This window comes from Rousettus aegyptiacus, unplaced genomic scaffold (genome assembly GCF_014176215.1).
Source record: "Rousettus aegyptiacus isolate mRouAeg1 unplaced genomic scaffold, mRouAeg1.p scaffold_m13_p_7, whole genome shotgun sequence".
In the NCBI taxonomy this organism is placed as follows: domain Eukaryota; kingdom Metazoa; phylum Chordata; class Mammalia; order Chiroptera; family Pteropodidae; genus Rousettus; species Rousettus aegyptiacus.
In genome coordinates, this window is record NW_023416310.1 from 107,758,202 (window position 1) to 107,783,996 (window position 25,795).

Consider the following 25,795-nt stretch of genomic DNA (forward strand, 5'->3'; position numbering starts at 1 on the left):
GAATGGCGATGGGTGGGTGGACACAGACATTGGCATTGTGTTGCCATGGCCAGGGAGCTCCAGAAGTTAGGAGAGAACATAGGGCTGTTTCTTCAGAAGGAGCCTCCAGAAGGAGCCAGCCCTGCTGATACCTTGATTTCAACTTCCAGGCTTCAGAACTATGAGACAATAAGTTTCTATTGTTTTAGGGCACCAAGTTTGTGGTCATTTGTTATGGCAGCCCTAGGAAACAAATACAAAGAGAAACCTAAAATTGAACACAGTATTGCAGTTCGGTTTTATCAATGCAGAAGAGAGTAGAACTGCTTTTTCTCCATTCTCTGGACACCTGCCAGAGTCATATAAGTTATTTTGGTAGCCCTAATCAGTGACTCATACTGAGCTTACCGTTGGTTAAATCTTCTAAGTCTTTTTCACAGTCTTCCCTAAGCCATGTGATTTTACTGGATTCAGCCTGTTCATTCATCCTTTCAAGATATTTTTCAACTCCTGATTTGTCATCCACAGTCCTTTCTCTTTCTGGCAGCTTTGTGTCACCAGTGAATATGACTAGCATACAGTCTGTATCTTCATCTGAGTCAGTGGTTCTTAGTCTTCTGGGGTTATAGTTCTCCTTTAAGACTTTAATGAAAGTCTGTGGACCTTCTCCTGAAAAATACATATTTATGTAGATATATCACAAAATTTTCAATAAGAGTTAGGAGGTTCAGATAGTGCTTGAAACCCCAAGTAGTCCACAGACCCAGAGTTCAGAATCCCTCCTGAAACACTTGATAATGGATGAACAGACCCTTGTAGTGTGTCACTAAAATCTAAGATGGTTGACATTCCATTAATTGACACTTTGGCGGGGTGGTGGGGGCTCTTTTCACATAGTTTTCTAATTCACTTGATTGACTTTGCATTTATCTCATATTTCTTTTTCTTTTTATCATAAAAGACATTCAAATGATTTGATGGAAAAAAAGCAAAGATATTTTATCTACTCTGTTCCTGATTTGCTAGTTCAAGAGCTCTGGCAAGGAAGGAAAAGAAGCCAATCTTTATGGCTTGGCCACAGTATGTTTCGTACTGCCACTGTAACCACTTACTACAAACTAGGTGGCTTAAAACAACACAAGTTTATCATCTTACGGTTCCGGAATTGAGAAATCCGAAACAGGTCTCACTGGGCTAAGGTCAGGATGTTGGGAAGACTGCATTCCTTCTGGAGGTTCCCAAGGAGAATCCATTTTCTTGCTTCTTCCAGCTTCTAGAGGCCACCAGCAGTCCTTGGCTCACAGCCCTTCCTCTGTCTTCAAAACCAGCATCAAAGCATCTTTGGAGTGCTCTCTGATTCTGACCTTCTGCCTCTTCCACGGATAAGAGACCCTGTGATTATATTGGGCCCACCTGCGTAGTCCACGGTACTCTCTTTAAAGTCAACTATGAGCAACCTTAATTCCCCCTTGCCATATAACCTAAGATACTCACAGGTCTCAGGGATTGGGATAAGGCCATGCAGGATGGAGGTTGTTATTGTGCCTCCCGCACACAGTGAACCTGTGCTAGCACTACATGATTACAGCTTTCTCTTCTCACTGTCCACAAAGTATTCCTTTAATAATCCTTTCTGAAACTTTGCTAAGGATCAGTGGCACCCTACCTGGTCCATAATTTGTAGAACCAATCTTCATTGTTTTGTAAATATTGGAGTGCTATTTTCTAATATCTCTTGTCTGTGATTCTTCAGACACCATTGTCAGTAAGGTAGTTTCTCATTTGCATGTTGTCACCAGATTATAATTCATCTGAATCAGAAATCCTACACTCATATAGGGCAGCTGCTTCAAATATTCATTCAGCAAATAACTATCAAGCACCTGTTGTGTGGCAGGCAGGAAAGGAAGTTCCTGCATTGTCTGGTGGTGGAAACAGGGTGAGTCAGCACCAGCGTATTGTCTAGTGGTGGAAACAAATTAAACAGATAATAACACAAGTAATTATTTAATAATGATTCTTGGGGGAAGTATCAGGGTGCTAAGAGAGCATAAATGAGAGATCTAACCCAGTCTAGGATGGTCAGGGCAGGCTCCTCTGGAGAAACAATGTTTAAACTGAGACTAGGAGGAACACAGAAAGGAAGATGTTCCGGGCCAAGGAAACCTCTACGAAGACTAAGGTACAAAATGCCCTCGGTATGCTCAAGGAACTGAAAGGAGTTGAGTGTAAGGGGACAGTGGTGTACAGTAGAGGTGAGCAGGTGGGTTAGTATTCTCTAGGCTATGTTAGGATTTTGAACTTTATTCCAAGAGAGGAATAGAAAACCGTCAAAGGATTTGTTTTAAAATTTTTAATTATGGTTAAATACATGTAACATAAATTTTATCATTTAAGCCATTTTTAAATATACAGCTCAGTAGTGTTAGTACACTCACATTGCTGTACAACTCATCTCCAGAACTCTTTCATTTTGCATAACTAAAACTCCATACCTGTTCAAGAGCTCCCCATTTCCCTCTCCCTCCAGCCACCACTCTTCTCCTGTCCATCTCTGTGAACTATTCTAGGAACCTCATGTGAGTGGAATCACACAATATTGGTCTTTTTGTGTCTGGTTTATTTCACTGAGCATAATGTCTTCAAGGTTCTTCCATGTTGTAGCCTGTGTGAGAATACTGGTGAAGGGTTTTAACGCGGGGAGTGAGATAACCAAATTTTTAAAAATTAACAAACATTTTACTAGCTATAACATATGCAGAAAAATATACAGACTTGAGTCTACAGTTTGATTAATGATCACAGTGAACACATTGCCATAACCCCGACCCTGGTCAGGAACTACAGCATTACCAGCCCCACGGTCCCCAGAAGTCCCTTTAGTCACTCTTCTTTCCCTCCCCAAAGTAAATACTATCCTGACTTTGAACACTATAGGTTATGCCTGTTTTTTTAACTTTATGTACATAGAATCCTGGTGCACATTCTTTATTCTTGTGACTCATTTCTTTTGCTCACATCATGTTAGTGAGATAAATTCATGTCATGACATGTAGCAGTTTTGTGAGTGATCCAGTGCATGAATACATCACAGTTTGATCCACTGTTGATGAGAATGTGGGTTGCCTGCTTTTTGGCCATAAAAGTAATGCCTTCAGAAGCACTGTGTACGAGTCTTGTGTTACATGTGTATATCATTTACTGGGTGTGTGCTTAGGAGCAGAATTGTTCTCTCCCTCCCAGTTTTCTTCCAAGCCCAGTATGTCCAACTCAGTTCATCATCTTTCCTCCAAAAATCTGTTCTGCCTCCAGTGTTTGCTGTTTCAGTCAGCAGCACCATCTCTACCCGATGTGTTACAGAATCTGAGACAGCCTCTTCTTTAGATCCCTACCCCCAACATCTGATTACCAAATCCTGCTGATCCAAATGCCTAAATATCTCTAAAATGTGTCTGGTCTCTCCCCATCTATTGTAACCTCTAATCTCTTATGTGGACTGTGGCCTCCTGATAGGCTTCCCTGTGTCCACTGTTGCCCCTCTATCCCATTCCCTCTAGAACTAGGACACAAACTTTGTGTTAGTGCGTGTACTTGTAGGCCCATACATGCATTATTCTCATAAATGTTATATCACACTGTTGGTTTTCTCTGACAGTATCTTAAGGCCCAACACTTAGGTTAATAGTTAATAACAGCTGTCATCAATCTACATTTCTAATAGTCTTCGTGTTACCTTCTAATTTTTTGGTTTCATTCCCAAATCTGATTAGTTGAAAGGTTTCGTTTTTGTTTTTTAAACCTTTAGGGTAGCTCAAAAGAGCTTGTACAGGAGTAGAAATGTTAGCTCTGCCAGATTATTTTTGCTTTACATTGCAGGAAATTTTTTTAAAGCATTTGTCCATTTAATGAGGGGCAGCTCAGTTAAAAGTAGATGGTCTCATCTGTAAATCCATGTAAACAAACAGGTGAGGGAGTCACTGCCATTCCTTTTATATTTGTGGGATTTCATTCTATTCAGGACACCTCAAATACAACATGAGACACACAACCGACATTTGACAGTGGATTGAGGAAAGCAGCCAGTGTTGATCCTTAATTAAACGTCAGTAAGCATAATTTCTATTACTTATAACAGAGTGATTTTTTTAAAAATTCAAATAAATTTAGAAAGATTGCTAGGTATAAGATCAATACACATGCCAAAAAAAGTCAACTGTACTTCTATAGACCAGGAACAATTAGAAAATAAAAACAAAAAAATTTTAAATACCATTTAAAATGGCATTGGCACTGAAAAATGCAAAACATCATTGTAAGAAATTAAAGTATATATAAATAATAAAAGGACATCCCATGTTCTTGGATCCAAAAACAATAGTGTTAAGATGGCAGTATTTCCCACATTGTCCTACAAGTCCAGTGTAATCCTAAGAAAATACCAGCTGGCTTTTTGCAGAGGTTGACAAGCTGATCCTAAAATTCATGTGGACCAAGAATAAAAACACTCTGGAAAAAAAAGAACAAAATTAGAGGGCTCACATTTCCTGATTTCAAAACTTATTCCAAGACAGTAGGATACTGGCATAGACAATTGATTTTGACAAAGATCCCAAGAAAATTCAATAGAGCAAGGAATAGTCTTTTCAAAGGGTGCAGAGTTCCACTGGATAGCCAAGAAGACTAAGAGCGAGATGAGGAGGCGAAAGAAATGTGTATTGTCACAAAAGTTTAGAGGTTCGCTGCTTCTGGCACTGCTGAGGAGGATGGTATGGTGAGAGCTGGGAAGTATTCTTTGCATTTAATGATCTAAAGCAAAATGACTAGAAATTTGGAAGAAAGCAGCTATATCATTTTTAAGTTTGCAAATCGCAGAGCAAAGAAAGCTGGGTAATTACAAATTATCTTAATGGGATGAAAGATTACTTGAAGAAACCAGCATGAATGTACAAGATTTAAACAGCAGTTTTACTGAGATAAAATGAGAGCCTGTAACAGAGAAACCCATCCTAAGAATGTATTTGCTTTCTTACAGCCTCTTCCCCCATTTTCAGTGTCCTTTTAGCCTTATTCTGATCATCTCAGTTCCCAGGTTATTCTTCTTGATAGAGAAAGCAAAAGCAAAACAGGTTTTGAGAAATGTTCTCATGCATTGTCTTGTTGGCTCTGAGCAGTTGATATATTTCTTTCCTATTCCTCTCTCTCTCTGAAATAAACTTAAAAAAAAAAAAAAAAACACCTTTTGGAAGGGAGTGAGAGAAGCCCCTTTGCTTGTTCCTGTCATTATTGGCAATTTTCATCTCTTTCTGGGCTTTCTAATTTTGGGGGAAAAAAATGTATACGTCTGTGCTATCATCCTGCATTTGCCTCTACAGCTTTTGGATGAGTCTTCCTTAAAGTTTAATTTGCCTAATGCATTCATGCCAATTTCTTCATTTTATTTTGCATTAAGATGATTTGTAATTACTCAGCTCTCTTTGCCCTGGGATTTGCAAATTAAAACAATAGGTCACTTTCTTCCATGTTACTGGTCACTTCATATTTCAGGTCTGTGTTAGGTTCTTGGTAGCACTGTCCCCTGGTTACCCCAGCCGTTATCCTGTGTGAGATTAAATGAATGATAAATCAGATAAACTTATTAGACCTATTGCTTGTAATGAATGAGATGTTTGCAGATCTGTTGATAGTTCAAATCCCTATCTGTGCTCTATCTTGTCTGCCATTTTTGTGATCTGTTAAGAACTTCCACATTTATTCTGTTTGGTCAGTTGACCTTGGGTTATTGGCTCCATCATTTTTATCTCTCAGACATGTTCTTGGGTTCTTCTGTTTACTTGGATTTCCTTGCAGGACATATACTACATTGATATAAAATATCTACTTCTCCTTTTTTCCTTCTGAATAGTAGTTTCTTTGGTGAAATATACTTTTCCATCATTGAGACCCACTTCAACAGGCCTCATTGATTATTTTGTGTATTTAAATATTAAACTTTTTTTTTACTATATTTATTGGTTTATGGACATCTCAAATTATGAAAACTTTAAACCTCCTGTCCTAATTTGTTTTCTCATGTGAGTTGTCTCTGTTATTTTTTCTAATTTTCCTTCATAAGGACTGGTCTCACGATTTTCCTTTCATGTGCTACCTCCCTCCTCAGTAGTTTAGCTCGATCTCTAGACAAATACCTTTCCCATGTTTGAGTGAGCTACACAGTGCTAGCTTTTCTTTCTCTTTTTGTGGTGAAGATGAGTCATTTTGAACTCACATATCTTTAATTCAAAGGATAACAGCGGTATCACACAATTAGCTGGCACCTGTGAAATGTAAGGAATACTGGGAAACTGAATAGAAATTTGTATAAAACAAGGACCTAAAATTTTTTTAAAAAAATGTTTTTCCTATTATTCTATGAGTTCTTTATATATTTTGCATATCAACCCTTTATCAAATATATGAATTGGAGATTTTCTCCCATTTCTTAGGTTGCCTTTTCATTTTGTTGATTGTATCCTTTGCTGGGCAGAAACTTTCTAGTTTGATGTAGTCCCACTTGTATATTTTTGCTTTTGTTGCCAAATCCAAAAATTATTGCCAAGTCTGATGTCAAGTTTACTGTCTGTGTATTCTTCTGTTTTTATGGTTTCAGGTCTTACATTCAAACCTTTAATCTAATTTTGAGTTGCTTTTGTGTCTGGTATAAGATAGTGGTCCAGTTTTATTCTTTTACATGTGGCTGTCCAGTTTTCCCAGAACCACTTATTGAAGAAACTACCCTTCCCCTATTATATATTCTTGGCTCTTTTGTCATAAGTTAATTGACTATATATGTGTGGATTTATTTCTGGCTTCTCTGTTCTGTTCCATTGATCTCTGTGTGTATCTCTTTTTATGCCAGTACCATACTGCTTGATGTAATATAGTTTGAAATCAAGAAGCATGATGCCTATAGCTTTGTTCTTTTTTAACATTGCTTTGACTATTCAGGGTCTCTTGTGGTTCCATACAAATTTTAGCATTATTTGTTTTATTTCTGTGAAATATGCTGTTGGAATTTTTATAGTGATGGTATTGAATCTATAGATTGCTTTGGGTAGTATGTACCTTTTAACTATTAATTCTTCCGATCCGTGAGCACAGAATATCTTTCTATTTATTTGTGTTATTTTCAATTTCTATCTTAATGTCTTACGAGTTTTCCAGTGTACAGGTCTTCCTATACACTGGTTAAATTTATTCTAAGACATTTTATTCTTTTTCATGCAGTTGTAAATGAGGTTTTCAGATAGTTTGTTACTAATGTATAGAAATACAACAGATATATATTGATTTTGTATCCTGCAGCTTTACCAAATTCATTTATTCTAACAGTTTTTTGGTGGAGCCTTTAGAGTTTTCTATATAGAATATGTCATTTTCAGACATTTTACTTCTTCCTTTCAGATTTGGATGCCTTTTATTTCTTTGTTTTGCTTAATTGCTGGGTCTTGGACTTCTAATACCATATTGAATGAGAATGATGAAAGTGAGCATCCTTGTCTTGTTTCTGATCTTAGATGAAAAGCTTTCAATTTCTCATATATAGCCTTTATTATGTTGAGGTATTCTCTCTCTACCCACTTTGTTTGTAGATGTTGAATCTCGTCAAATACTTTTTCTGCATCTATCTGTCGATATGATCATCTGATTTTTATCTTTCATTTTGTTAATGTAATGTGTCAGGTTGATTTGCAGATGTTGAACCATCCTTGCATCCCTGGAATAAATCTCGCTTGATAGGATCCTTGTAATGTATTATTGTATCTGTCATTCTTTATTTGATATTATGTTTCAGATAATTCAGTCTTAGTCAACACTGTCATCATGTCACAGTCATGAGTACTAGAAGTACTAATTTTGGAAGAAAGAAATGATAAAGAAAACAAAATAGGAGTGTTCTCACATCTTTTACTTTTTTGCTCAAGAATTTAAAATGCCTTTCAATGTTGCAAACTTTTGGTTATAAGATGAATAAGTTCTGGGGATCTTTTGTATAGCATAGTAACTATAGTTAATAATACTGTATTGAATACTTGAAATTTGCTAAGAGAGTAGACCTTAAGTATTCTTACCTTAAAAAAAAAAGTAACCATATTAGGTGATGAATATATTAGCTTGATTGTGGTAATCATTTCATAGCATATAGATATGTCACACCATCATGGACACTTTAATATTTGTTAACTATACCTCAAGGTGGAGGAAAAGTAACACCTTCAGATATTCCTCTGGGTCCTTGATAGTGTTTTTACTTCTTTCTGTGAATCAACAATGTTGAGTTATAGTCAGTGGCTTTGCTCTGCCTTGGTGAGCTCTTGGTGGCAGCTAAGAAAACCGAATACTGTTGACTAAGCTGGTGCTGTTCATAACCACTTCCTTGTTTTTCAACAGGGATTTCAGTCTTATGTGTTTAGGTAAATCACCATGCTGTCACTCAGGAATTCCACATGGGAAGATCACATATGAGGGAGGAAGATAATGAGTTGAGATACTCGCTATTTATGGAGAAATACCTAGCAAGCAGTTGAAAATTAAAGAAAACTAAAGCTCAACAGAGAGATTTAGATTTAGACAGTATCTATATCTAGGTGACAGTCAAAACTGTGGAAATGGGTGAGATTACCCACTGAGAAAAGACAAGCCTAAGGCAGGGCTTTGGTGAACACCTCCAAGAGGCCAGCAGTAGAAAAGTGACAAAGAATAGTTCGAAAAGTGAAAAACTGTGATGGGTAGGAACCAACAAAAAAGAGAGCCTCAGAAAGTTGTACTTGATTCTTAATGCTTTTGTGGAGTGAGGAGTGATGTGGGTTAAATAATTCACACTTATGTTGTACTGTGATACCTTGTAGGACCTACCTGTGATTTTTAGTTGCTATGATTTATAGCATCCCTCTTGCATGAAGTATTTGTTTTATCAATTGTAACAAATTATTTTGAGCATGACTTTTCAGGTACAGTGATTTGTATTAGCCATCATTTAAGATCACTCTTAAAATGCTTTTTATTATGTCATGGAGAACATCCAACAGATGTATTTAAGTTCTAAGGATGTGAAAAATAATCAAAATCCATTTGAGATATACATTAACTAAGTATAGAAGACATGATAATGGATATCTATTGACAGACTTGCTGACAGTTCAGCTATGTATGACCCTTCTCGCAATGTTGATTGATATATCCAGCACTCGAGGTGTGCAGAAGATATTTTATTGTTGCCTTCTTCTAAAAAATTCTGTGTGAAAAGATAAGAATTTATTGTAAAAATATGTTTCTTTAGACTATAACCAAAGAAGTAAAAAATTGCCAGTTAGGAAAAAAATTTTTAAACATTTATTTTGCTTTTTAAAAATAATAGCTTCAAAAGTAAAAAATAGATAACAGTAACATTTGCGAGCCTATACAATTAAACTGTTTTGTTCAGCCTTTTCTCAACATAAGTAGCAGAAGACAATGGAATGATATCTTCAAAGTGCTGAGAGAAAAATAACAATCCAGAATATTTTACCTGATTAAGTTGTCATTCAAGGATGAGGGCAAACAAAAGGTGTTTTCATATGTAAAAAAGACAAATTTACCCTAAAAAGTGAGTTTGCCACCCTTAAATCCTGAAAGAACTTCTAAAGCAAGGGTCCCAACCTCTGAGCCAGTGTTAGGCACCAGACTGCACAGCAGGAGGTGAGCAGCAGGCAAGCAAGCAAAGCTTCATTTGTATTTTCAGTACCCTCCCAACCCCGTCCCCCTCCCCACGCCCAGCACTAGCATCACCGCCTCAGCTCCACCTTAAATCATCAGGCATTAGATTCTCATAGGAGCACCGGTCCCTGGTGCCAAAAAGGTTGGGGACCACTGCTCTAAAGGATGTAGAATAAGGAAGGAAATGAAACACAGAAGGAAAAGTGAGATGTGAGAAGGACTATAATGGTTAATTTTATGTGTCACCTTGACTGGGCCACAGGACGCCCAGATGTTTGCTTGTACATTCTGGATAGTTCTGTAAGGGTGTTTTTGATGAGATTAACATTAAAATTGTTAGACCGAATAAAGCCGTTTCAAGCAGATTGCCCTCCTCAATATGGGTGGGTCTCATCCAGTCAATAGAAAGCCTAAGTAAAACAAAAGGTCTATGTCTCCTTCATGTAAGCGAATTCCTCCTGCCTGACTGTATTCAAACTGGAACATGGCTTTTCCCTGATTTCACACTCGAACTGAAACATCGGCCTTTTTTTTGGTCTCAAGCAAGCCAGCTTTTGGGCTGGTACTGCACTATCAACTCTCCATCTTGCTGAATTATCCTAAAGATCATGGGACTGTCAGCCTCTATACTGTGTGAGCCAAGTCCTTATAATAAATGTCTTTATGTGAGCACATGCATGCACGTACGCACACACACCATGTTGGTCTCTTTCTCCTGATTAATATAAGGACTGACAAGCATCTGTAAATAAAGTTTAACAAGCATCGGCTGTAGGAAACTTTAAATATTAGGGAGGGGATAGTTAAAGCAAGGTAGAACTGAATACTGGCAGTTACACATAAGATGGAAAAGGGTGGTTGGAGTTGTGTCTGTAGTGGGTTGAGTGGTGGCATACTAGAAGATGTTTCCATGTGCTAATTCCCAGAACCTTGAATGTGAAAACCTTATTTAGAAAAAGGGTCTTGTAGATTTAATTAAATTAATTAATCCTAAAGTGAGATCATCGTAGATTACCCAGGTAGACCCTAAATCCAATGATAAGTGTCTTTGTAAAAGACAGAAGTGAAGACAAACAGAGGAGAAGTTCATGTGAAGAAAGGGGCAGAGGTAGGAGGGATGCGGCCACAAGTTAAGGTTGCCTAGAGCCACCGGAAGCTGGAAGAGACAAAGAAAGATTCACCACTACGCCTTTGAAGGAGCATGGCCCTGGCAGCACCTTGCTTTCAGACTTCCATCCTTCAGAACTGAGAGAAAAAGTTTCTATTGTGTAAGCCCCCAGGTTTGTAGAATTTTGTTGCAACAGCCTTATGAAACCAATACATATTTTAAGAGCCTTGTGGTACTTGGGAAGAGAATAGAGATATTGTCTAAACATAAACTTTTTATCAGGTGTTCAGATTAACATTTTGAGGGTAACCACTAAAAATAGAACTTGATTATATAGATGGAAGAAAAGGGGAAAATAAAAATGTAATCAGTGCATTCAGAAGCAGAGAAGGGGGAAAATATAAAGAAGCTTAGGAATAGCAGGGTAAATGAGAGTAAAGTAATAGAAGTGGATCCAAATGCATCATATAAATAATACAAATAGACTAAAGTTTACCTAGCCATTGAGAGTCCTTTTACCGTTTAGTGAAAAAGAAATCTGTGAGCTACCTCTCAGAATAGTGGTAAGCACAAAAGTAACCGAGATTAAAGGAAACCAAGTATACTGAAACACAGTATCAAAGTATTTAAAATATTTGTGACATAGTATATATGCTTCTTAACACATGAAGTAACTAGCTCTAGTCATGGGTCTAATAACTTTAATTGCCAGTATTTCGCAATATCTGCAGGAATTTAACTGCTGTTGGTTATGGAGTTGTAGATATTTTATTGTCTGTATTCATAGATAAAGAAAATGCTAGATTTCAGTTAGAGCTTAGTGAAAATAAAAATGATCTCCCTTCATCCAGATTCCACTGGCCTCATGGATCCCACCCAGGGAGCCCTTTCGGGAACGCTTAGTCTTCCAGGGGAGCTGTCAGCCAGCAGAGCCACCCCCTACACCAGAGGGTATCTCCACGGGAGCTTCCTCCTTACAGCCGACCTCCCGGGTAGGCTGGAGTTGCCACCTGTGGGTCCTGGTGAAGTCAGCACCACTGGCAAGGAGAAAGCTCAGTCCTGACCGTTGCTGCCCGACTCCCACGGAAGTATGGCTGTTGCAAGTGACAAATCCCTGCTTAGACTGCTTGCACATAAGGAGAGAATTTGCTTTGTCTTGGGACTGGAAGCTCCGAGAGGCCACTTTCAGGGTTCGGGGATTCTGCATTCAGCAATGTCACAGGGATATTGTTCCTTTTGGTCTCTCCTCTTTGCCATCATAGCTTTACCTTCATCCTAAGAGTGTCCCCCCATGATCGTAAAATGGCTACCAGCAACAACCGGAGTCACATGTTTCCTTCTTTACACCCCATAGAAAACAGAGCAAAAGCCTTTCCTTTAAATGTAATTAAAATTCTTCAACTTCTGTCACTTAAAAGTATACGGCAGTGTAGAGGTGATCTGTAGGTGCCAATATTAAATAAGCGTTCCGTTTCGTTTTTATTTTGTTTCTTCTTTCATTTTTGTTTTTTTGGACAAATAACAGTCCACTCCAGACCTCAAGGAGATCCCATGGCCCTGTCCAGAAGTGAGAAACAAATTAGAGTAACAGGCCACACACCTGCCTGCAGAGACCTACTCCCATGTCTCCCTCCATGTGAGCCTGCCTGTAAGCCTGCGGAGACATTGGAGAATGCCTGTTAGTTCACCAGGGGCAGGACCAGCTTCTGTTTGGAGTGGGAAGAAGTGGATCCCTTTTCTTTGTTCAATTTTCCATATCATTTCTCTCCTGATTCTTAGCACACTATTGACCTGATTTAATTGTACATATTGGAAACTGTGATTTATGTAAGGAAAAAATGAAAAATTTTCTCAGAAAAGGGCTGATTGGCATGAAATGTTAGTGAGCATCCTTGTTCCAGTAAGAAAAAGAGTGTGCCATCAACGGAAAGGGAATTCTGGCCCTGGAGAGTCCTAAACCTGTGTCTGAGGGGTCTGTGTGCTCAGGGACAACAGCTCTGAAGGTGAAGGTGGAGGGAGGAAGTCGTAATGAAGGCTAGTAAGAGGGAGGGGAGGAAAGCCCAGGGGAAAAGGGCCCTGGCATCTCAGCTGGGACAGACATTGCCAAGAGATCAATTTGGAGGAGGACAAAGTGTCCTGGGATTTAGCAACGCCAGGTCTTTGGTGCCTTTCAGTCAGAGCACTCTCATTGGAGTGGCAGGACACAGAGTTGAAAGAGTGCTGAGGAATGAGTGAGCGCCGGGGAGATGCCCACTGTGGTGCAAGCAGCTCTTGAAAACAGTGGCAGGAAACAGGAGTCATTCGAGATGTCTATTTTCTTCTCCTCCCCCAACTCTCCTCCTCCACCCCTTCCTACTCTCCCTCTGCTGAAGGAACCAGCAGGTTTAAATGAGAGGAAAGAGAAAAAGAGGGAATGACCATTAATATAGGATCCCTGAGAAATCAAGATGGGCTAAGGTCCAGATAGTTTCTGCTGGCTGTTATGATAACAAATCCTACCAAAAAAGGAAGCTGTAATAGAAGTTGGCGGGTAGGGGGTAAAATGATTACAGAAATAAAGTAGATACAAAAAAGGTTAAGAGGGGAAAAAAAAATATATTTGAAACTTACAAATAAAGGAAGAATACAACATTTTCAATAAGACTAAACAAACAGTGAAGATAAAGAATAAAAAGAAATAGATTTAAGTAAAAGTGGAGAAATAGTAAGAGAATGAGTTATATCCATGAAGTGGATGAAGGGAAGAAAGCTGGACATTTAAGTCCAGTAACTGAACATTAAAAGTAAAGGGATTGAGAACAAAAATAAAGAATTGTATTTTCTCTTTCAAATCAAAAAAATAATTTAACAAAGGGAAAATAAGGAAAGACAAGGTAGCCAGGAAACCTAAAGATTAAAGAGATTCTAATCTAACGCAGAAATAGGAAAGCGCATAACCAGAACATACCTGATAGTAGCAGTATCTGAATCCAGGGTGACTAGTTAGGCTTGTTTTTGTTTTTACTACTTTTGTAGGGAACAGCTGATAGAACATTGCCCAAGTTAGAACACATGAAACAAAGGTTTTGGCACAAGCTTTTTCCTTGTATCCATTCTTGCTTAATCTGTCATTCTTCCTTTCCTCCCTTCAGTAAATTAAGCTTCTACTCTATTGCAGACAAGTTAGAAGAGATGCTAGATCTCACACCTAGGAGATGCTCAGAATAAACAGCCAGTTTCTAATTCAGTATGATAGATGCTAAAATGGATTTAATCTCGGGTGCCATGGAGACATGAATGCAGCACCCTAGGAGGCCAGGAAGGCCTCGGAGAAGGTACATGAGCAGAATCCTGAAGCTTAGGCGGTGTTCGGCAAAGGAGTGGTAGGAGTAGTGTTTCAGGCAGAGGAAAGTGGATGATAACACATGATCTCTGAGAGCGAGACACAGTATGGCAGCAACACAGTGAGGCAGGTACGCTATGCGCCTGGAGGAGTCAGGGGCCTTCCATTGTGTGCTTCAGCGCCATGGGACTTTGACCACAGCCACAGGTTGATGCTTCACCAGGTGTGGAAAACACGATAATGTGGTAACATCTACTTCTTAGGTGGAGTTTGCATTTTTAAAAGATAAGGTTTCATGAAGTCAGATGAATCAAAGTGGAGAGGTTCAGGCTGCTGGGTTGAGGAAGAGATTTTATTTTTTTACTTATTCACTCATAGAACCCTTTAGATGTTTATATATTCATTGTGCCAGAATAGTCTTCCTCCCTTCCAATTACAGTGAAACTTCTCAGAACTTGATTATCCTAAACTTGTATAGTGCCATAGCTTTGGTTAGCTATCATCTTTTTTGGTTTTCACAAGAGTTTAAGAAAAGGGATTAATTTTTGTTCCATGTGCTAATTCTGTTCACTTTCGCTCGCACGCACACACACACACACACACACACACACACCTTTTTGGCTTGGGCAGTTTTCCAGGATTTCATGTAGGTTTCTTTGCATTATGTTGCTCTTTTCCTTACCTAAAGTAAGTACTTTTCATGTTGGTACTTCATACCACCTGGTTGATAGGTAATTTCTGTGCCAGGCATGCATTTAGAGGTTCAATAAGATTCATGATCTCGATGTTTGTTTCCATTGTATTTCTATGTGGTACTTAGTAAATCTAAGTTAATGTTCATTTAGGTGAGGGTTCTGTAATTGCTTTGGACGAGGAGTAAATAAAAAGCCTCTGTTCTGTTTCTGGACCCAGCAGGATAGGCCATGTAGGGGGGGAAAAAAGTGAAGTTAATTTTTGCTGAAATATAATATTTTTCAGCTTTATTGGGGGTATAATTGACAAAATTGTAAGGTATTGTAGTACAATATTTTATGTCACCTGTAATTTCACGTTATCATGGTAACGTCTAATAAGTTTTTCCTGACACTTGCTAGTAAATGCAGAGAAGTCAGAAATGATGTCCTCTTCTGAATTTGGCAGATGAAAAAAACAAAAAAGCAAAGGTAAAATGATTTCAAATTTGAGAAAAATTGCTATCGGACAGATTTTATGGTGCAAAATTGTGTAGATATTTTATGCTATTCTGTGTCTTCACTTAATAAAGCTCTTCAAATAAAAACAACTGGTATTAAATTTTGAAGTAGTGCCGCTTGATCACAGTCAGCAGTCCTCTTGGGAAGTTTAGAGCTGTTAACATTATTTTTATTGTTCAAGTTATTTTTTAATTACAGGAAGGAATTAGTAGATAAAACAAGCATCCTACAGTATTACATGGTCATGAAAACCCTGTATTTTCTTTTTCTGAATAATGAAAAACTGCTTTCATGAATAGGAATTTGAATATCTTATTCTTGCATATCATTGTATATTGTATTCTTACTGAAAGAAATGTTTTCAGAGACCTTTTATGGATGATGATTAGGGTTAAGTTTGGGGGAACAAGGACATCTTAACTCATGCAGTCTGTTGGTGGAATTTGTCTTCATCATGCAGTTGTTCAGAGAATCTGTTCTTAGTGGGCGGGGATTCCTTTAAGAGAGGGCTTGTGCTATGTGGTTGCACCCTTTGCTGGGTCTTTTCAGTCTTAGATGTTGTAACTATTACTGAACTGTTGTTAGTGGACAGTAACACTATCAAAGCAACAAGGAGCGAGGATGAGACTCAGGAGCCGTTAAGAGCAAGGGAAGTGTGTGTGGGGGGGAGATGTGCTGCCAAACTGTGGGTGGATTTCATGTACTTCGGCACAGAGTCCCCATAGCACCAGATTGGGTCACTAGGAGAAGATAGGATGACACCCATAAAGGAAAGGATTTAACGTTTGAAGCACCCAGGAGTAGAGGCATTATTATAGACTTTTTTGCATACATAACTCTTGTGAAGTAAGAATTTTATCTCAATCTTTATATATAAGTAAAATTGATGAAAGAATTGAACCTGTGACAGGTGCTCAGCTAGCAAGTAGTCGATCTAGAATTTGGCCTCCAGATCTTACTGGTCCATAACTGTGTTGTTTCCTCTTTAACACTGTGACACATGAAATCATAAGGAGGTTGAGAGAGTCACAGAAGACAAATATACACATCTCCATAGACAATTCTTGATTCTGAATTTTCTTCAGGGTTTGTGCAGCAGTATGTTTTGAAAAATCACAAATGAAACACCAAAAACCTCTTCTTTGCTCCCTGTTTAGGTGTGGTATTGGAATTTTCCCCAAGACAATGAGATTATCCTAACACATCACCCAGACGCCCAGATTTTAAAGCAGCGTAATAGTCTGTGAAACAGATATCACTCAAAGTAAACAGTCTGCTTCACGATTTCAGAGTTTCAGTAGTTGAAACTGGTATCTTTCAATAGTTGACTACTAAAACCGTGACTTAGGCTTTTTTTCTCTCTATTTAAGGTGAGTCATAGTTGTAGAAAATATCAGTCATGACAAACTATGAAATCATCTCCCATTCACAATGTATTAGGAGCAAATATGCTCTCATAGCTATCCCTCACCATGATAGAGAATTGGGGGAAAGACATTATTTAAGTTGAAATGATACGCATAACATCTCTCTGTAGTGACATCTCTACATTTTACAGTTTAAGTAATGCAAACATTTCATTTTTTTTACTAAGCAGTGTGGAAAGCAAACATTTTTACTTAGCAGGGGTGCGGAAAGCAAACATTTCCCCACCAGTTGTGTCTTTTTTCACACTTAATTATTGATTAATAGTTCTTTAATATTTTTATTGCTTACTTGCTTCCAGTGTTATCCTTTTGTGCTGTGTTCCCCTTCCTCCCTCCCCCTATTGCACATTACTGGGCGGTGACTGACTCCGGGAGGTATAGGGCCCGCTGTCCACTGGCACTATGGACTGGCAGTCTCCACACTTGCCTTTGGTGACATCTTTTCCCCCTTCTGGACTGCCCTCCCTTTCATTTTAACCTGCTATAAATATGAGGATAGGGAATAGGAAGAGCAACCAGGGACGGCTTTTTAAGATTTGCAAAGGGTGTCAGAGCTCTGATAACCATATTTGCAGAATCCAAAACTGAAATGTACTTAAGGGTATTTGAAACAAGCTGCTTCCCCAAATCTAGGACAATGGACATGTAATTTATAGTCCTGAAGGGACAGTCTTGGTGCGTCTGTTAGACAGATGGGTACATTAAGTTAATGTATGTAGCCTAATGTGGAACTGTAGAGTACTTTTTACCAATAAGTATAAATTAGAGGAATAATCTATTCTAATTTTGTTACTTTGATTTTTTAAATTTTCAAATAACAGGCCAAAAGCAAACTTTTCTAATTTTCTTAGACACTAAGAAATTTGAGCATGCTTGAATTTCAACAAGACCACTTGGTAATTGAACCAAAAGTTAGTTTGACTTCTTCATTTACTCCAAACAAAACCAGTTCTTTTCACTGAGGTGGTAGGAGATGGGAGGTGGAGAAATGTGTAAGGGCACACAAATGAGCAGAAGTCAAGGGTAGATTATTAGTCTCTGGGGATTTTCTGGCTTTGCCTTTTTATCCTCCTCTCTTCATCAGCCAGCACTGGATGTTACAGTCTTCTGTATTTTTATCTATAAAGTTAATCCGAATTTTTCTCTGTTTTAATTTACAGTACAGGAATGTCTCTTCCTGTACAGATATGGATTCATACTCATTGCACTGTCCTTTGTGGATGTGTTCATAGCTGTTCCGCCAGTGAGCTGCTTGACGTGCTTTATAGAACTGTTGACACTTTGATCAAGAGTTGATTGGTTTTTATTTATCTTTACTTGAGAAAAAAGTTAATGTATTTTTTTTTCCTGTTCTGTTTAGTTGCTGATCATCTGGGCTGTGATCCTCAAACACGATTCTTTGTCCCTCCCAATATCAAACAGTGGATTGCCTTGCTGCAGAGGGGAAATTGCACATTTAAAGAGAAAATATCACGGGCTGCTTTCCACAATGCAGTCGCTGTGGTCATCTACAATAATAAGTCCAAGGAGGAGCCAGTCACCATGACTCATCCAGGTAAACAAGAAAAGGAGCTTATAGATATGTTTTTCCTCGTAGACTTTATTGCCTCATAGTAGGCATTTCACCTCCACTGAAACCATATAATTTTCAACATAATTCCATGATTATATTTATTTTTGGTATTACTGTTTGCTTGTTAAAATGAATGTCTTTTCCTTTTAGCTGAAAATTTTTTTCTTTTTCTTAATGGATCATAAAAGCCTGTAAAACTTGCACTTACTAAGTAACTGGCTGTAATTGAATCCTTAGTCATTTTACATTTCTACATTTCGTTTGAACTTTGAAAAATGCATTCAATCATTTGTCCAGGTACATCATGGATTTTCAAGGCTTACTTATTTGAGAAGATGCTTTTATCTTGTCAGGATTGGTGTTGAAACTGACTTAGTAATTAGCATAATTACAATAGTATTTATTTCTTTGGAAGCATTTAGGATATTTCCAATATAACTTTTAATAACAATCATTACATTTTATTGAGCACTTACTGTATATATGCCAGGCACTATGATATGGGCATTTTTGTTTTTGTTTTTTAATAGACCTTATTTTTAGAGCAGTTTTAGCAATAGGAAATGGCTTTATGTTATAATTAGATACATAGAAAATAAGAGAGAATAACGTAGGTAAGTAAATTGGTACAATACTTTGGAGAGGAGTTTGGCATTATATGATATCATTAAAGAACTCCTACATTGTAGTTTAGTAATCTCACACCTAGACGTACAGTACTTTTTTTTCAAACAATGGTCTGTTGTACAACCTGAACGGCTGTATTTTTAACAAGTTTCTGGATGATGCTAATGCCACTGGTCCACAGATCCGGCTTTGAGAAACAAGGAAGTAAAGACAGGAAACCTAGGTGTTAGTTCCAGATTTTCCACTGACTTCCGCTGCGACATAGCCACATTACCTCCTGAGTGGGAAGGCCTCTTGTGACACTACTTCTGTGGCAGGCAATGACCCCTGTTGTGGAGGACAACAACAGGAAAGCTGTGTGCCGAGAACCACTTGCTCTCCTGGCTCTTGGACACCTTACAGCTGCTCTCTCCCCCACACATGCCCTTCTCTCCCTAGGGGACAACACTGTCTACATGAGGGGCAAGGACCCGTGCAACAGATCTCGAGGGGCGAACCTAGAGATCCCTGTGTTAGCCTCCCCATGGGTCAGTTCTGTCCACCCTCATCTGGGTAGAGAAGACTGTGTGCCGCGCATTCTGATAGCAACTTCTAAGAGTTGGAAAACAAGACACCTAGATCATGGCCTCAGCGTGTTTACAGTCCGTGGCCCCTGCAGCCTTCCCAGTGCCTTTTCATACCTCTTTTGACAGTATTGTCCTTTTCCTTTTATGTTGTCATTATTTGCATAGTTGACTGGCAGTCCGAAAAGTGCCGCAAGTGTCTTTAAGTGAAGTTTGTCTTACTTTTCTGTTCTCAGCAATGCTCAGCAGAATGCCTGGAGCTAAGTAAAGTGTGCTGCTCCGAAATCATCAAGGCATTGCATTTCGTTAAGCTTTTTTTCAACTTTAGGACATATAACTGATTTTAAAATTCTGCATCGTTAAGTTTAAGTATTTTGTTTTCTTGCCTTGTCAACAATGTCCAAGAGCTTGCTTGTGTTTGTTCTAATCGATGCCCTTCATCTGGTGACTGAAGGACATTTTTCCCAATGCAGTGTCCATGACATCACTGACAGGAAAGACCGCTCAATTTGTGGTTTTATTTGTTACCTCTAGTTAGCAGGATGAATTCTTTGTAATGTAGTTAGCGGATATGTGGTAGTATAAAGGGGAAGTTATGGCTCTTGGGTAGTTTAAAATAATGCACATTTGTCTGAAAGTTAAGGATTTATTTTCTTGATTTTAAAAAATTGACATAGACTTTACTGTTATTGTTTAACAGCCTTAAACTGTGTCAAGTTATTGTCAAATTGAAAATCTCTAATTTTATTTGTACATTCATTATGAGAATCTAGATAGTCTTTCCATTGTTAAAAGGAAGATGAGGTAAATTAAGTAAACATGTAACCAAATAATAATGTTGATCTTCTGTCTTTTTATCAGTCAGCAGTATCAAATGCTTCTTATTGTTACTTTGGTTAAACAGAATTAAATGAATGGCTCCTCCCCTTTTTTCCATCTTATTCTTTTAAAAAAATTACATAGCTCAATATTATCTCATAGTGACTAGGAAAATATCACTTGGTAAAGTGTAGAATATTCACCTTGTGAATATAAAAATCACACTTTATGAAAACAGATAAATCACAGATACTTTGTAAAATACCTTTAAATGTCAGTACTTTAGGCCCCTTAATGTAAATCTATTATCTTTATTCGAAAAGCCCATCAAGAAAATGAATAACACAATAGTCATACTATTGTTTTACTGTTTAAAGTTTTTAGGTTCTAATTGAATAGGGATTTAATTACCTCAGGAAAGATGGAGCCTGCAGTCTAAATGTACTGCTGCGGCAAGAAATAAGAGTTTAAATTTTATGTATTTTTTCCTTGAATTTACAAGTATTTCTCCTTTATCTTTTTGTGATCCATACATTTTTAAAAAAAATTCGTAATTATCCAATAACAAAAAAACAAAAAGCAACTGCTGGTGATTCTGTTTTAAAACTTTTGCATAAGCTCTGAGTTTTTCCTTTATTTTTCTGAATCTGACATGGAAATGGAGACCCCTCCCTGTCAGATCCTTGAGCTATTTCCTCTGTTAGCCTTCCTATCTGGCTTGGATACTGCAGGTTCTGTGCAGTCCTGGCCAGGCTGTTGGAACTCATCACTTGGTTTCCCTTTTTATCTTTCTTGTGCTTATCCTTTCCTCTCCAGCAGCAGAAGAGGAAGAAGCTAAAATAATATAAAGAAGCAACATGAGTTTAGAATACTGGCTTAGAAATCAGTTCCCTTACCCTTCGATTGGTGCCTTGCAATGGTTTTCTTGTGGGGGTGCAGATAAGGGCTTTTGGGGGCGGGATAATTCTTTGCTCTGCAGGACCTTTGCATTACAGCATTACAGAGTGGTTTGCTTCCCAAACCCATGCCTCTGACTGCCAGCACCTCCCCCCCCCCCCCGCCCCATGTTTGTTTCAGTAGAAAAGCATTCCCAGAGATTCCAGACGGATACTCCCTAGGAGGGCGTTTCTGCCCCTGTGGAGACCCTTCGTCAAACTCTAGTCTAAGGAACCTTTAGAGGAGGAATGAAAAGAGGTCCCTCATTGGTGAGGGGAATAGGTTAAGCTTTTATATTTACCCACTTATTAACATTTCTGGAATTCTCTATTAGTTCCTACGGTTCTACGTTCCATCCGTTGTCATTACCCTTTCAACTCAGATCTTTTATGTATATCCCTCATTTCTTTCAGTGCAGTCCTCCTGGTGATGAATTCCCTCATCACGCATTTATCTGAAAATGTCTTTTTTTACCATCATTTTTCAAGGACATAGGTACAGAATTCTGGGTTGACAGTATTCTCCTTTTAGCACTTAAGAATCGTTTGTTTTGTAGCCTCCTTTTTCCTGATGAGAAGTTGTTATCTTTTATATGAGTCTTTTTAAACTAAACTTTATTTTATTTATAACAGTTTTATATTAATAGAAAAATTGCAAAGATAGTACAAAGAATTTCCATAGACTCTGTACCCAATTTCCCCTATTGTTAACATCTTACACTAGTATGGTCCATTTGTTATAATTAATGAACCAATATTGAGACATTATTAACTGAAGTCTATACTTTATTCAAATTTCCTTGATTTTTATCTATTGTCCTTTTTCTGCACCAGGATACCACATTATATTCAGTCTTGTGTCTTCTTAGGCTCTTCTGGGCTATGGCAGTTTCTCAGACTTCTCTTGTTTTTTATAATCTTGATTAGTTTTGAGGTCTGCTATTTTGTAGTAGAAAGTCCCTCAGTTGTAACTTGTTTGATGTTTTCCTCATGATTAGACTGAGGATATATGGATTTTAAGGAGGAAGACCACAGAGGTGAAGCACCACTGTCATCACATTGTATCAAGGACACATACTGTCAGCATGAATGGTCACCTGGCTAAGGTGTGTTTGTCAGGCTTCTCCACACTCCCCACTCTCTCTCTCGGGAAAGAGGTCTCTGTACCCAGGGAATTCGGCTCCCCTCCTGAGAGCAGAGTGTCATAGCCTTACTTGGAATTGATCTGCACTGTCACTCTTTCTCATCTATGAATTTATTCAGTCATTTACTGATATCAGTATGGACTCATGGATTTTTATTTTATGTTTTGTATTATGATACAGTACTACTTTGTTGATTTTGTTGCTCAAATTGTTTCACCTTTGGCCATTGGGAGCTCTCCCATGTTCGTTCTTTGACATACCCCCATTACCATGCGTGTGCTTTTTTGTTTGTTTTCCTTTTTGAGCATTTTCTTATTTCCGAGTGGTAAAAGATGCTCGTTTATTACATTTCCTGTCCCAGTCCTGGAATCAGCCATTTCTCCAAGGAACCCTCGCTTGTATTGGAGAATGACATTAGAAATCTAGTCATTGGGTGTGCTTCTAACTTCTGAGGTTATGCTGCTTCTGGGCCCTCTCAGCTGACAGAGCAAGGAAGTATTTGTGTGTATACTGACCCCTATGTATACACATTTCTGTAAATATTCCTATATGTAACTGTCTGTATCTATGTTCAGCCAAGAATGAGTTCATGCTAGTTTCTCAGATTCTAATCCATCACAACATGGCTCATTCTAACCTCCTCCCCCTGCTTATTTGTAACCTCTCACTCCCACAGTGAGACACCTGACCCCCACCATTCATTTTCATTGTTTAGTTCATTAAGTTGTTCAGCTCACTGAGCTTTCAGACTTACAGATCTTAAACATAGGTAACAGATTTGAAGGCTTATAGATCCTGGTGCTCAGTAACTTGAATCTTCTCTGGTTGGAACACCTAACTCTGTACTTACCCTTTTTCCTCACCTATTTAAAAGTCTTTTATCATAAATGTGGTAGAAACCCTAAAGATATCTTAACTTGAAAATGATACAAAACTAGGTGGACCTTGGAACACATGTAACAACAAAAAAAGTTTTCATTAAGTCCACCTGCTTATTTACCCAAAAATTAGTAACAAAGATTTGTGGAGACCTGGCTACCATTTGCTGTGGCTGCTAAAAAATATATCGAAAGCTTGTCAGTATCCCCCACAAAAGTGATATTTAGGTGTAGGGAGATGCTACTTTTTTTTTTCTTTAATGCTTTTAAGTAATATTTAATTATAAAACAATAGATGTTCACAGAATATACAGATAAGTATGAACAATGAAATAAAGTAACTTAAAATTCTAGACTATCTAGAGAAAGCTACTGTTCATGTTTTCTTCTACAAGTCTAATGGTTTTAAAATAGTTTTATTGACAAGACTTATTTTTGACTAATTCTTGAATTTAATGAATGTTCTGAATATTTTTGTCACAACCAATAGATTTTAAGCAAAATTATTAGGGAGCCACTAAGATAATTTTTGGCAATTGAACATTTAAAATTTGGATTTAGGCCGTTAAATCTTCTGAAATTTTAGATATAATATTTATAGTGTAAACTTTGTTTTTTTATTTTTAGGGTTTTTTTTAAGTTTCCAGTTGCAGTTGAAATTCAATATTATTTTATATTAGTTTCAAGTATACAGCATAATGGTTAGACGTTTATATATCTTTTTAATTAAGTTATTTATTTTTGTATGGTGACACTGGTTAACGAAATCCAGCAAGTTTCAGCTGTGTACTTTAACAGTAAAGCACATATATATTTGCACTGTGTGTCTCATGCTACTTTTGAAATTGGCAGTATTGTATTCATTTTAGCATTTTATTTTAATAAAGACATTGAAAAACTGATGTCCAAAAAAAGAACAAAATGGAAAAGTCTGTAAATAGTGTTTGATCAAACACAATTTGGAATTTAAGCATCAAAATGAATAATGATAGTAATTATTTCAGGCCATTAAATAAAACGGGTACCATAAGTTCATACTGATTTAAAAACGAAAAGTAAATTGAAAGTTTGATTTACTTAGTCTCCAAATACCTCCCCACAGAATATATATTCATTACAAAGGGAGAAAAGAGTAAGTTCACAATAGAAATGCCCAGAGGACAGCACTTTTACCAGGTGATCAAGTTACACTTCATCAGGCATGGGATACACCCAAAATGCCTGATAGCACACCTAGTAGGGCACAGTATCAGTCCTTTGTCGTGTCATGTGACGTGACCTGGCCACAAGGAGACACCAGAGAAATCCAGAGTGAAGAGCATGCTACAAAATAACTGGGCGATAATCTTCAAAAGTGTCAAGGTCATGAACATCAAGGAAATTCTGAGAGACTGTTCCAGACTGCCGGAAACTAATGAGACGTGACAGCTAAATGCAACTCGTGGCTCTGATCTGGACTGCTATAAAGGACATTATTGGGGACCTGGGGAAACTTGAATGGACCGTCAGATTAGACAGCAGTGTTAATTTCTTAATTTGGTGGTTGTACTCTGTTTATAAATGTGTTTTATTCGTAGAAGAACACACGCTAGTGTTTGGGGGTGATGAGACATGCCAATAACTTAATCTTGAACAGTTTTAGCAAAAGAGGTCTTTATATAGTTCTAACTTTTCTGTAAATGTTAAAGTCTTTAAAAATATTTGTTTTACTAAATAATTTGGGACTCTGGGACGTGTTGGAATTCTGGAAGAAGACATCTTCGACTCCTTGAAGGACTGTTGTATGGACAAGGAGTTTTCATTGATCCTGGGAAGTACCACTTGAAGTTGGGGTATTTCACATATTTAGTGGCATCTTACAATTTATTGACAGGATTTATTCATCGTTATGTGCAATAATGATGCACCTGAACAGCTAATGCTATTTTATACCATCAGTAAGTGAAATACAATTTATTTATTGGGTGGTGCTTATCCAGAGAGGAGAACCAAGAGCCGTAAATGGGCTTTTAGGCATCAAGATTTTATTTACAATGAAGACCTAACATTCTAAACTACCTAGCAGCTACTCAGAAAGAGTCAGTAATTTATAGCGGGTTCTTGCATTATGTCAAAATGACCCCTGAGAACTCTGTTAACTAAAAGATTCTGGGACTGCTGACTGGTGATTTGTCTTCGTAATTACCCCCTACCTTTCTGTCTCTCCTGTAAAGGAAGAAAGTGGCTTTCTCTTCCATACAGGTCTTTGTTCCTGCCAGCTTTTCCTTTTTATGCTGTGGAAAAACAAACTGAGAGATTAGATAATGAGTGCATACAGTCAGGAAGTAATATAAAGACAAAAGAAGCTGACATTTGAATGCTGGGCATTGAGCCTTTGAGTGCAGCTAAAGAACTTCCTGCCCAAGAAATAAGGGGAATGAGGGATCAGTGGGCCCTTTTTCTTTTTGAGGACAGACTACTGCCACATGTCATCAGGAATTACCAAGTGATAGGA

General features: G+C 37.8%; 1 protein-coding gene across 3 annotated transcripts in view; it reads left to right on the plus strand.

Annotated features, from left to right (window-relative positions):
• RNF130 (ring finger protein 130) overlaps positions 1-25,795 on the plus strand; it is a 113,380-nt gene that overhangs the window by 11,628 nt on the left and 75,957 nt on the right. For all 3 annotated transcript variants that reach the window (XM_016147751.2, XM_016147752.2, XM_016147750.2), the window contains exon 2: positions 18,122-18,316. In XM_016147751.2, the coding sequence (XP_016003237.2) occupies positions 18,122-18,316 (195 nt within the window). The remainder of the gene's footprint in view (positions 1-18,121; positions 18,317-25,795) is intronic.